Source organism: Parasteatoda tepidariorum, chromosome 6 (assembly GCF_982258835.1).
Source record: "Parasteatoda tepidariorum strain Cologne lab strain chromosome 6, Ptep-v5.0, whole genome shotgun sequence".
NCBI classification, from domain to species: Eukaryota; Metazoa; Arthropoda; class Arachnida; order Araneae; family Theridiidae; genus Parasteatoda; species Parasteatoda tepidariorum.
The window spans coordinates 5,506,947-5,519,909 of NC_141760.1; the positions used below are offsets into that span (position 1 = coordinate 5,506,947).

Here is a 12,963-nt window from a genome sequence, read left to right on the forward strand (position 1 = left end):
TGTGAAGCAAAAACTTTCAGTCAATTTTGTCAGACCGAATTTAATATTAGATATGTATTTTTCACTTAAACTTTGTTGACAAAATCTACAATGTTTGAACAGTTCCTGAGAATAATAAAAATTTAATAATAATAATTAAAATTGGAAATAAATGCATGATTTTATTTTTTTAATAGCTATTGTTTTAGTTCTGAAAAAAATATCAGTGTAACTAAAATAAAAGTTTATTGGAATTTTTTCTTAAAAGCACAATGTTTTTGATAAAGAGTGTATCAAAGATTATATAGAGATTAGAAAACAATTGAAACCTGCATTGCTATCCAGAACTAGTTAAAGTTTGAAGACCCTAGCAAACCGAAAAATTATTAATAATAGCAAGTTTGATCTTTAAAATAACTTAATGTAATAAAATAAATACAAATTTTTGTAAATTTATTTCCCAAAATGACATAAAAGGAGAAAATAATTGTTTCAAACTGAAACTGAGATAGTATTAATTTCGAAAGAAGCGTGAGAAATTTTTGGTGGTGATAACAAATAATTGCAAAAGTGATGCACTCTGTCTTGTTCATTCTTTGCGTATTAAATATTTAACTTAATAAATTTTTTGTCAGTATGGGAAAAGTGCATTTTTAGAAATTTTTATTTTATATGACTCGTTTTTGTGTGCCAGAGGTTAGAAACTTGCAACTGCAAGCGATGACATGCGTGGGCAAATCGTGGTAGTTGTTTATGCCATGATTCAGCAGTCAGGTTCGATACGCAAGAGTGAAATAGCTTGCATGCGTCCAATCAAATCTAATCCAAAACTTGATCCACCGTATTGATAAACCAAACACAATAGCTTTAAAGTTAACACGCCATACACAAACACGTGATTTGACTCAACCAAGTGAATTCAGTGGTATTCTCCTTCCAGATTTCCAATTACTTAAATGAAATTTTGACCTCTTTCCTACCAGCTAGAACACTTTAATATGTACTGGAGCTCTGGAAAACCATTGAAGCTTTTATTCTCAACCGACAAGGAGCCTCAATTGAAATTTGATTATTTTAGTCAAATTTCAATAACCACATCATTGTCAATAATGTGACGATAATGCTCGAAGCTGTCAGGAAACGATTGGTTCCTTATAAGATGCTTAAGTTGCATTTTGAAAGCCTTCATTATAAGTTTGCGTTATTGTGGCAATATTTTTATTTGATTATAGCAATATAGTATATTGAGTCAATGCTGAACTAAATTGAAACTGCCTGTACACAGGATTGCTCATCAACTGAATTTCATGTGTTGAAACAACTCAACTCTGGTGATCCAAGATGCACTACCAACATAATAAAACAAACTAATTGTTCATGATCCATGTATAAATTTCAACATTAAGAAACGTGTCCTAGTTGCCTTAGCAACAAAAGAATAAGAGAAATCATGTTCGAAAAATTGAATTGGATTCATATATTTTAATGGTGCTTTGTTTTTACTGCATATTTGAGATCTCTCGTTGGTCTTGTACGTACATTGAGCTAGACCATATTAAGATTATAATTATTAGCATTCTTGGAATGATAACTTGGATTTAATTGATTTCAAGAATGATATCGTGCCTTTGAATTTACTTGATATAATAACTATTTTTAAATAAAACAGTATTTATTTCAAAATGTTATTATTATTATTTAAAATGTTTTTATTGATTTTAATAATAGAGAAGAAGAAATGCGTAAGTGATTAATAGTAAAGCCTCTAACTAATTCTGAATTACCCTGATATATTTTAAAGCAAAATTGTAGGACACTAATATTTTTAAAGCGTAATGAATCATGTTTCGTAGTTCAAAAGAAATATTTCGATTCATAAATAGGCATCGTCCGAATGTAACCAGAAATACAGGGGTTGGACAAAAATATGGACTATGTTAACATTCTTTCTTTTAGTAGCAAGTATTAGGAAGATTTAACATAAAAAAAACATCTAGGCTCAATTTAAGGCTTTTAGATATGATATCATATTTAAGTGTGCAAAATTTGAATCGACCTAAGTGAGAAGCTTCCGCTATCTAAAAGTTATTACAATCAACACATTACTTGATGAAATCAATCATCAACTACTTAAAGAAATTAATACAAGGAATTAAACGGTTTGAAATATTATTACAATGAAGAAAATTAACACAATGTCATTCTTTTTTTCTTTTTTTTTCTGGTGTCTGAAGATTCAAGTCAATATAAGCAAACAGTTAATAAATTATTTGATAGAATGAGCGAAACCAACCTTTGAGCCTTTAATAATACGGAGACTGTTAATGCACCCATTACGCTGGTAGTTGCTTAAAACTCTTGATTCTGCTCTTTAACAGACCTGGAGTTAATATGCAGATTAGTAAGGTAATGTGCATATTAATGGCGTTTCAGCTTTAGTGGTAGCAATTATACCAAAGAAAAGTGGATAAATATTACGATGTGTGTGTGTGTATTCTAGGGATAGGATGTGATAAAATATTTATGGATAATATATGAGAGTTTTTTTTTTTAATTTGTGGACAATTACCAAAAACATTAAATATATTACAGTAGATATGATATGGTTAAAGCTCGAAAGTTGTTAATATGTACCATACCTAACTGATCAGCATATTAACTAGGGTGATCAGTTAAAGTGCGGAATCAAGGTTTTCCGCATTAACTGTGTTTGTATCGTTACAGTTCAAAATATTGTTTTTCTCTTCTTTTTTAGTTACACTGTTAGAATTCTCGTTTCAAAATTACGGTGAAATAATCGCATCAGTCTTTCCACCCAATTAACCGTAAAGTTTACGGTAAAGAACAATTTTTACATTTACGGTTTTGAAACCGTTTACAACCGTTTGAACCTATAAAACAACTGTTACCATAAAAAATAAATTTAACTGGACATAGGAGATTGGCTTTTCGGTAGGTAATGGGCATTGGAGTCAGGTTGTAGTTGAGTTGCGTTTAATTAAATGAACCATGGAATGTTGTTTATTTACACTCATGTCCATAAATTAAGGATAATGAAGTTCAGGCACAGAAAGAGACAGAAGCCAAACAAATTTGCCTTATTTGTAAAGTCTATGTATTAAACAAAAGGTAAAGAGCAAAAAAGATGCTATATGTTTGACATAATTAATAAAAATTACGGTTTTTACTACCTGGAGCAAATTTCAAAAACGAACCTATTTACAAAAAAACAGTATAACATGGTTAGTATGATGGTTAATACGGAGTATGTCTCCCGGACGACGCAATACAGGCCGTACAACGCCTAGGCATGCTGAGTATCAAATTATCAATCTGATCTTGGGGGATATTACACCACTCATCAAGCAATGCCCTCCGAAAGTCCGGTAGACAGGTGGGAGGGGTTCACGGGCTGCAATTCGCCGGCCAAGCATATCCTACACATGCTCTATTGGATTCAAGTCCGGTGAGTATGCTGGCCAATCCATAGGGGTGATATCCTCCGATTGAAGGCATTCGTCTACAATGTTTGCACGGTGAGGACGGTCGTTGTCGTCCATAAACAGAAATTCAGCACCCATGGCGCCATGAAACAAACGTACATGTTGTTCCAGAATGACATCCCTATAGTTGTGGCCTGTCATCGTTACACTCTGAACATGCAGGTCAGTTCTCGAACCAAGAATAATTCCTCCCCAAACGAGCCATCCTGCACCACCTTAACGGTGTCGTTCAATGGTGTTGTCTAGGTGGTAACGGGTACCTGGCGCTCTCCATATGAAAGTCCGGCGAGACTCAGACTGCAAACTAAACCTGGACTCGTCGGAAAACATCACACAAGACCACTGTTGCGATGTCCACAATGCATGCGCTCTACTCCAGGCTAATCGCAGGTGATAGTGAGTTGTGGTAAGTGGAACACATCTGACAGGCCTACGAGCATATAAACCAATGTGCCCTAAGCATCTGTACACGGTCTGCCTTGAAACTGTCGTACCGGTAGCTGAAGAGAGCTGACGAGACAGGTCTGATGATGTGCTCCGTCTGTTTCTTTTGGTAGTAACTGCCAAATACCGGTCTTCATTCGGCGTTGCAACTCGGGGCCAACCTGTGCTGTGACGTCTACTCACATTACCATCATCTTGGAATCGTTGCCAAAGCCTGGAGATGACACTCTGGGTGATTCCAAGTTCCTCGGATACTTCCAGCGAGGTACGTCCACATTCCAGTCGTCTAATGATTCTGCCACGCAAAAAATCATCCAAATGCTTCCTTTGTGCCATAACTATGCGGTTATTGCTCTGAAAGGCTTTTAAAGTGCTTGTGAACAATTTTACTCCTTTGTCACCATTCCTTATTTACCCCTCTCTTACACTCTCGTCATTGTGACATACTACCAGCGTCATCTAGTGGTTTCCTGTAATTTGCATATTCTTCTTCAGGATGTGTGTGATAATTCTACAGGTGAAATTTTAATTTTGGAGTTTGATTTCCGTGTGATTCTGAATTATCCTTAATTTATGGAGATGAGTGTAGTTTATCTGGTTTTTTCCTCCTATTATAAGAGATCGGAGATACTAAAAAATTTTTGTGGTGCTGCTGCCATCTATGTGTGAATGAGAATATCGTATTTTAATAGTCTCGGGTCACAAATTGTGGAGTGCAGGACACTTGAAACTCTTTATGTGTTGAAGGAAATGGAAGAAATATTGTCGTGTGAACACTGGGACTCGAATCCCCATTCTGTTGTCTCATGAGATCAGACTTCTCGTCTATAATATGTAATGACATGGAAGGAACTGAGTGGCTTCATTAGGTAGTTGGTGCAATAAAATTCCGGTTTTTCAATGTTTTTTTCTCGTAGTTAACAGTTTGAATACAGTTTTATTTATGGTTGTTTGACTGTTTTGTTTGAATATGATAAAATGAAATTTCAATAAATTGTTATTTGACCATTTTTCCGATAAATTTCTTACATTGTACACAAAAATAAACAATATTATCTTAATTTAAACTCATAGAAACGTCACTGTTGTTCCAGGAAAGATCTGATTTTCATTTTAGCAAGTGCCTAGTGGGTTATATACAAATTATCTTGGCAGTTTTCAGATTTGGAACTTTAACGGATCATTCTAGTTAATCCCCACGTAAGCGAGATAATCTGCAGAATAACTGATTTTCACACTTTAGCGGTGACAGATAAAACGCTTTTTATGAATTTCCTGAAAACTTTTATTTAAAAAGAACTGAAGGAAAATTCCTATCATTTTCGGAAATACTTAACATTTTTCTTAAAAGGTCTCCGTTTCATGAAGATATGCATATCTTCTTTTTTTTAACATCAGACTCGGGAAAGAAAGAAAAAAAGAAAACACATTTTCCTATCATTTTAGGAAAAATCCATTTTCCAGAGTGGGATAACACCTTTAAAGGCTATATTTGGTTCTCTAGTAAGATGATAGTCTAAACAATTTTGTCAGCTTGCTGACTATAGCATCAAAAAATGCGATATAAAAATGTGTTTGCAAAACTCTTATCTGCTATACGATGCTTTTGAGGTTTGCCGTCTTAAATGAAAAATGAGGTATAATATTCATAGGGAATGCATATTTTAGATGCCTTAAATATTTTTGGATACGGAAAATTTTGAGAAAGTATTTTTTTATTAACGTAGCAAATTGTTGAAGTTTATACAAGTTAAAACTGAAGATGGACTTTTTTTAAAAGTTTAAAAAATACCCTTTTTAGATATTATTTCTTAGTTAAATTGCAGTATCAAACTGTTTATTAGAATATTCTTAAATACTATTGTTGAAATAATTTTATTTATATACTAGGGAAATGAGCTCTTTTGTTTGTTGTTGCTAACCAACCTCGATGCTAAATTCACAAAAAAATTCTTGTTATTAGAATTAATGATTGAATTCTTTTACAAAAGGTGACATTATTCATTTAAAATATGTTTTCTAAAAAAAATTTGTTTGCATTACGCTTGTTTCCTACACTTTACAAGTTAAAACATTTTTCACATGATTCCATTCAGATCAATTAGTGAAATTTAATCAAATCAATTAGTTAATTTCAGATCAATTAACGAAATTTAAAATTAAAGGTATATTATTATAACAAATTTGGTGAGTTTGCGACTGTAATTTAATATTGCTCAACCAACAAGCGAAGAACAATATTAGGTACAGTGACTCAAAAGAAACGGACGGCATAACGGCATAACTTTTGATTTAATGATCGGATCTTCATGTTTTAAGACTCATTCTTAATGGTTCGAGGGGGTGACTTAAAATATGCTTATAATTCTGTGCAGAAGATATTTTAAGTTACGAAGTTAGACACAAAAACGCATTTTCTCTGAATAAGCATACCTTTTCTTAGACGGATTTCGTTTTCTAACTCCTTAATTATAGGGGTAGTCTCAATCTTGGAAATGTGGTCTTAAGAGTTTGGTCAGGAGAACGGTCCACCGTTCGGACCCCTTAATGTTAATTTTACTTTTTGCGTATTTCACCATATCTCGAGAAATTTTGAAGCGAATTAAAATTTTTTCCCCACAATTATAAAATTCGTATATCCAAAAATAATTCCACGCAAAAAAATAAATCTTAGTAAATATTTAGTATTTTTAATTATTTTACTTAAAAATAGCTAAAAAATTTTGAATTGTAAGGTATACAATTTTTTACGTTATTTTAAAGTTTCTAGTTTTACATGACAAAATGCAAAATTTGATGAGAAATTGAATTTTAAAAAATTTGTATAATTGAAACTCGATTTCTCAGGAACTATTCAACTGATTTCGTTCATTTCTTTTTATTTAATTTAATTTTTTTACGTTATTTATTTTTTCTCTTTATTTAAGTTTCCTACGTTTAAAAAGATAAAATAAAATAAAGTTGTCGGGGTATGCATTTTTTGAAAACGCTTTGCTTACGCCCGGCTACGCGAAAGGTAACCAATATTAAATGAAATTTGCGTATACATCGGATTGTGCACGATGCATCGGGGTGTTAAGCTCTTAATCATTTAACGAATGTCTTTAACGATAATTTATAAAAGTACATTATATCAATTTTCTCAAAAACTGATAGTTGTAGAATGGTTATTTAGTTTAGACCCCGATATAAATAAGTTTATCGTGAAATCTATCGCAATAGGGTAGTATCATGCTAATGTTATAATAAAGAAATAATTCTTTTAGTTTATTTCCAAAGTATGGTATTAAAACTGCTGAGTATTGGTGCAGTTTTAATAATCACCAAATAAATCAATATAATATTTTCTATCAGTATTAATTAAGCATTAGTGTCAATATATCAATATGACGATTTTTTACAGTTCTGTAAAACGAATAAGCATCTTTTTTTTCATTATTTTTGCTTTTTAGTACATAAATTATGTTTTTTAAATTTCAATTAATGCATATTACCAACATTAATTAAGCATCATTGATAGTATGACGATTTCTTACAAATCTTCTAGACAAATAAATACCTTTACTCCATTACTTTTGCTTTGTAGAACAAACCTTATTTCTTTTAATTCAACATGCATGCATTAACTAAATTAATTAAGCATCCTTAGCGGCAATAATAATATGGCAATTTTTATACGTTTCTCCTAAGCGAATTAGCTCCACCACATTCCAATTAATATCTGTCTTTAAATGCATAAATATTTTTTTCTACTCAATTACTGCTGATTTTAGAGAATTAATTTTTTAAGAAACACGTTTCTTGATATAATTTAAATAAGTCCCCCCTATTTGTATTAATCATTCTAATTCAGGGGCTCAACTCTAAAAGTATAAATTTGGTGAAGTTGACCACGCGTGCTGCCATGTAATGTTTTTCATTAAATTCATACGTCATAGTGAATATAAAATAATTAAATATTTAAATATCCGCAATAAACTATTTTTTGATCAAATAGGGCTGTAAGCTTGAAATTATCACTGATGTTATCTTAAAAATCTGTGAAAATTGAATCATCTGCTATGAAATTTAAACACGAAAATGGCCAACGCCTAAACAATCAAAAAATTCCGTTTCGTTTTTTGCTCATCGTGCTTGAACGGTTTGTCGTAGAATGTTCCTATGTCGACAGTGACCTTCCTCGTGCTTCAAACTACCGCCTGTATGGCAAGTTCCATCGCTTTTGGTAGGATGGTTTATGAGTGTATAAGGGACACTCTTTCGGACATTCATTCATTTGTATATGAATAGAGTAATGGTTGCAAGTAGTTTCGAATAGGCAGTAATTAATCTACAGATGTTAATTTTTTAGCACAGGAATGAAGTGCAAAAGAAAGAGTCACATCGCAATTGCAAATTAACATAGAAGTAAAGAAGAACAATTGTAGAAAATGAAAATTCTTCCGAACGTTAATCCATCATTATTCGAGCAGAGTACATGAAATAAGGGATTAAAATTAATAAAATGTAGTCCATTAGTTCAGTGGTAATAATAAAAATAATAATAAAAAAAATTTCTGATAGTATTTTGCTGGAAATCATCATTCAGCATCCCCTCCCTATTTAGGTTACGACTTGTTATTAATTCATAATAACGAATTAATAACATAGTTATTAATTCGTTCAAAAAAATTATTCGAACATATATGCTAAGAACAGCCATCACAGATCAGCCCTGCGTGTTAAGAAAGTTTCACTGTCTGTTCGAACTAAATTACTATAATTATTTGGTTTTGCTTTAAAAAATGTCAAAAATTGAAATCCGCCCTTCAGGATTGAGTACATATGATAACTGTGTATGGAGATAATGTCTATCTGAAAAGATGATTCCATGAGCGATTAAATTTCAAACTTGCCGGATCACGCTATTGGTTGAAAATGACATCACCACGAGTGCGAAGGGAGACGATACGTATCGGGTGGCATTTACTTAACTTTGGATACAGATTTCGTTTTCATGTGTGCTGCGGATTTATTTCATTCTTGTCAGGGGCTCTAATTCTTGTAAATGTTTAATTAATACCAGTATTGAGTTTTATTTCCATTACTTTTGACTCTAATGGAAATTATCACAAAATTGTGTCAATTGTAAATATACTTAAAATATGTGAAAATTGAATCATCTATCGTTAAATTTAAAAAAAAAAAAAAGAAAAAAACATGGCTAACGCTTAATAAAATGGCTTTTTATTTCGAACAATTTGAATAATTTAAAGAAATATTTATTTAGTCATATTCAATATACATTGTAACATTTGTGACAGAAAAGAAAAACAAAATACTATACACACTCTTTGTATTTACATTTATTACTTACTAGGTCATATAAAAACTTTACCCTAGTATTACTGTTACTATTTTTATTGCCATCAGTGCCTTCTTAATATTCAGTAAATTGCATTATTGTTTTTTATTGAACAGCTATTTGTTTAATTTAAATTAATTTTTCTCTTCAATATTAAGCTGAGAAACACATGCGAAAATTAATTTAGTTATATATCTTGAGACTGTAATAAAATCCATAATAGATTATTAAATAGAAATAAAAAATAAATTAACTTGTTTAAAGGCAAATTTTCAAGATCGCGTCAATGCCATCGTACCATCTCTCTTTTCAAAAGTAGTGATGCCATTTTTGTACCAATAGCAGAATATATCCGGTCACTTTGACATTTAATCGCTTGTATGATTCTTGTACTCCATAATATGTTAATGTAAATTTTTAAAATTACACTCCGTTGCAAGTTAAGAAAAGACATTTGCGGCATAGGATTTATGTAATCATCCGCGACAGCATATAGTTCCGTTTTATTTCATTATAAAATTATATAAATATGCGATCAAAACAATATAAAAGCTTTTAAAATTTAGTCTGGTCGGACAGAAGTTTAATTTGTATACCATATTTATCATACAGTTATTTATAAAGGGTTATAATTTCATAGTCTTGCTGGAATTCTTTCCATAAATAGGGAGAACTTCCGTTTTTGAAAAAGAAATAGCTGTATAACGTTGCAAGAGCATTGAATTTGATTGGACCGCTAAAAATGGCACGTCTTATGCAGACACGCTCTTAACAAATCAAATAAGAGGTATAGAATTTTTTTTACTTTGTTTCGCAGGAAAAAAAATCATTTGTGAGAAACAATATTTATTATTATTTCATCAGTTTCTTTAAATGCGAATCGAAAGACGTATATTAGTTATATTTTTAGACATCATTTTTATCAATTCTTATTAACGAAACAATTTTTTTTCAATAAGATTTAGTTTCCTCATCTAACTTGATTTAAGATCGAAAAAAAAAATAGGTTGTGCAGCGTCATTTCAAGAGTTGACGATGTTGATGTATGTTCGCGCTTGGAGCTTAGCATCCATTTGGCATGCAAACAGGTTCTCTCCTTAAGGATAATATTTTTTTCTTAACTTGCATTACATATCGACGTTCATTCGATACTGAATGTCCACATAAGTTCTTACGAATATCATCACTCACATAGTTGTTAGATATCAGTATTTATCATTTTCAATGACAAATGTCGACACTCAGCATGCACTGATGATATGATCGTTAGTGAGGAAAAAAAATATGGTATAATTAGTGTACTCTGAATAACGAAATTCACAGTTTTAAGCTAGAAAGATTACATTTAGATAAATTAGTCTTCGTGGAGGACTTTTTGATAGAACTAACCCGCATTTGAGTTGCATGTAAGGGAAATCCATGAAAACCTCCCTCGGTTAGCCTGACGGAAAAGTTATTCTTTCCCATAATCCGTCTACCACGGATGGTATTTTACGTCAGCACTGTGGTTGGTGTGAGCCGGATTCGAAATTTGTATCATTCCAGCCATTGTTAGGATTCGAACCCAATTTACTTCATAGGAAGGCGAACGCTCCATCCGGTGAGCCACCACGATTCACGAAGACCATTTTTATTTATAACCGTCGATGAACAGCCATCCTAATTTTGGGTTTGCAACTATCAATGTTCAACTGCTTAGCCTTGTAATTTTGAACTCAATCCAGAAAACAAGGGAACTCCTGGATCAAGTATCCCTCGTGGAGGACTTTTGATGGAACTAACTCGCATATGTGTTACATGGAAGGAAACCTCCCTTGGTTAGCCTGACGGCAAGAGGACTCTAACCCATGATCCGTCTACCACTGAGGATATTTGCGTCTGCACTGTGGACGGTGAGTACTGGGTGCAGAATTCGTATCGGCCAGCCATTGCTGTGATAAATGGGGAGGAAAACTACGAAAACCATTTATCAGAAATTTTGGTAACATGATAATTACCAGGCTGAAAACTTTAAGGAACAATTTACTGTAAGAAAATGACATTTGTATAAACCCCGCTCTTATCAGTACATTGCTCGAAGCTCCTCATTTCAATAATATTTTAATCTTTTAGATACTCTGTTTAACTTCAAGGCAATTTGAATGATTCATAAAAATAATAACAGTCAGACTTACTTATAGAAATAGTACAGATTTTTTTATTTTTTCATTTTTACACAGTTGGATAAAATTTATCACAATTTTGCTTCCAATTCCAAGAAGGGAATCTGGGAAATTCGTAAAATAGCACACATTTTGACACAAAATACTTTTTTTTTTACATGAATGTATTCTGTATTTGTTTATTATTGGTTCCACAACAATCGAGCTTGCGAGATGAACTGCATATTGATGTGCGGCGTGCTGTAGAAATGAAAGATTTGCAACTGGCATTTGGCCATGTTGTCTGGGGTGGTCCAGAGCACAGAGGGGTCTCACCATATTGGTCTCTGTAAGCTTCTTCGCGGAAAGTTTCATTCACTAGATGGCATCTGAAACACAACATTTCCTTGAAAGACTTTCTAAAATCTTGGTGAAATGTTACGTATATTATTGGGTTGAGCATAGAATTCGCGTAACCAAGCCACAGCACAAGGCTACGAACTGAGTGGGGGACCCAAAGATTAGTGAACAACGATCGTAAGAGTGCAACGACGAAGAAAGGAAGCCAACAAACAACAAATGCAGTCATTATAATCCCTAAAGTAATGGACGCTTTGCGATCTTTCACAATAACAGAGATTTTCGGTTTGCAAACAGCAGTCACTGCTCTGTCGCCAACTTTGTAAGCCTCTAGTGTGCACATTTTCGTACTATTACCGTCGCCAACATCCACAGAAGAATGGCGACGATGATTGTTTAGCTCTTGGGTTTTCAGCTGCACAAAAACGTTTAGTTTTTCTGGCTTGGAATCCCAAACTGAAGAGTACGGTCCAGTACTGCTGCTGTTTGATAAGTACCTTTGGGCGGCCTGCCGTCCTTTTCGATCTGACTCGACCACCCTTTTGGCGGCCAAGTATATCTTACAATACATAAAAACCATGACTAGCATGGGTATATAAAAAGAACTAAGAGTGGCGTAAAGTTGGTAGCCAAAATTTTGACTCACATCACAAGTTGGGCTCATTTCTGTGCCGTGCTCGTTGCCCAGAACAAGAAGAGGTGGGACACTCACCAAAGTGGACATGATCCAGGTGAGTCCTATGCTAAGGTATGTTCGTCTAGAACGGCGACGTACTCCGTATGTAAGAGGTTTAGTGATGGCGAGGTAGCGGTCAACGGAAATCATACACAGGTTGAGGATGGACGCCGTACAGCAGGTGATATCAAAAGCAACCCACATGTTGCATATTGTAGCACCCAGCTTCCAGTCACCCACTAGCTCATAATGCAGCGCTATGGGCATCACTAGTAGAGCCACACACAAGTCGGACACTGCTAAGGACACTAGTAAAAAATTCGAAGCTCGTCGCAGCTTGCGCACCAGACAAACTGAAAGACACACTAGCATGTTTCCAATGGCTGTAACTACAATCATAATACCTGCAAGTGAAAAAGAAGTCTGAATTAGTAAAGTTGTCATGATGGTCATTTTAATATTTTATACGAAAATTCACGATTTTTTTTTAAACATTTCAAAACTTACAAACGAAAA

The 12,963-nt window shown here is 33.3% G+C and overlaps 1 protein-coding gene across 1 annotated transcript in view; it reads right to left on the reverse strand.

Annotated features, from left to right (window-relative positions):
- Nucleotides 1–11,447: 11,447 nt before the first annotated feature.
- LOC107438313 (5-hydroxytryptamine receptor 1) overlaps nucleotides 11,448–12,963 on the reverse strand; it is a 112,210-nt gene continuing 110,694 nt past the window's right edge. The window contains exon 2 of the mRNA XM_016050573.4: nucleotides 11,448–12,851. Coding sequence (XP_015906059.1) covers nucleotides 11,587–12,851 — 1,265 coding nt within the window. The 3' untranslated portion in view covers nucleotides 11,448–11,586. The remainder of the gene's footprint in view (nucleotides 12,852–12,963) is intronic.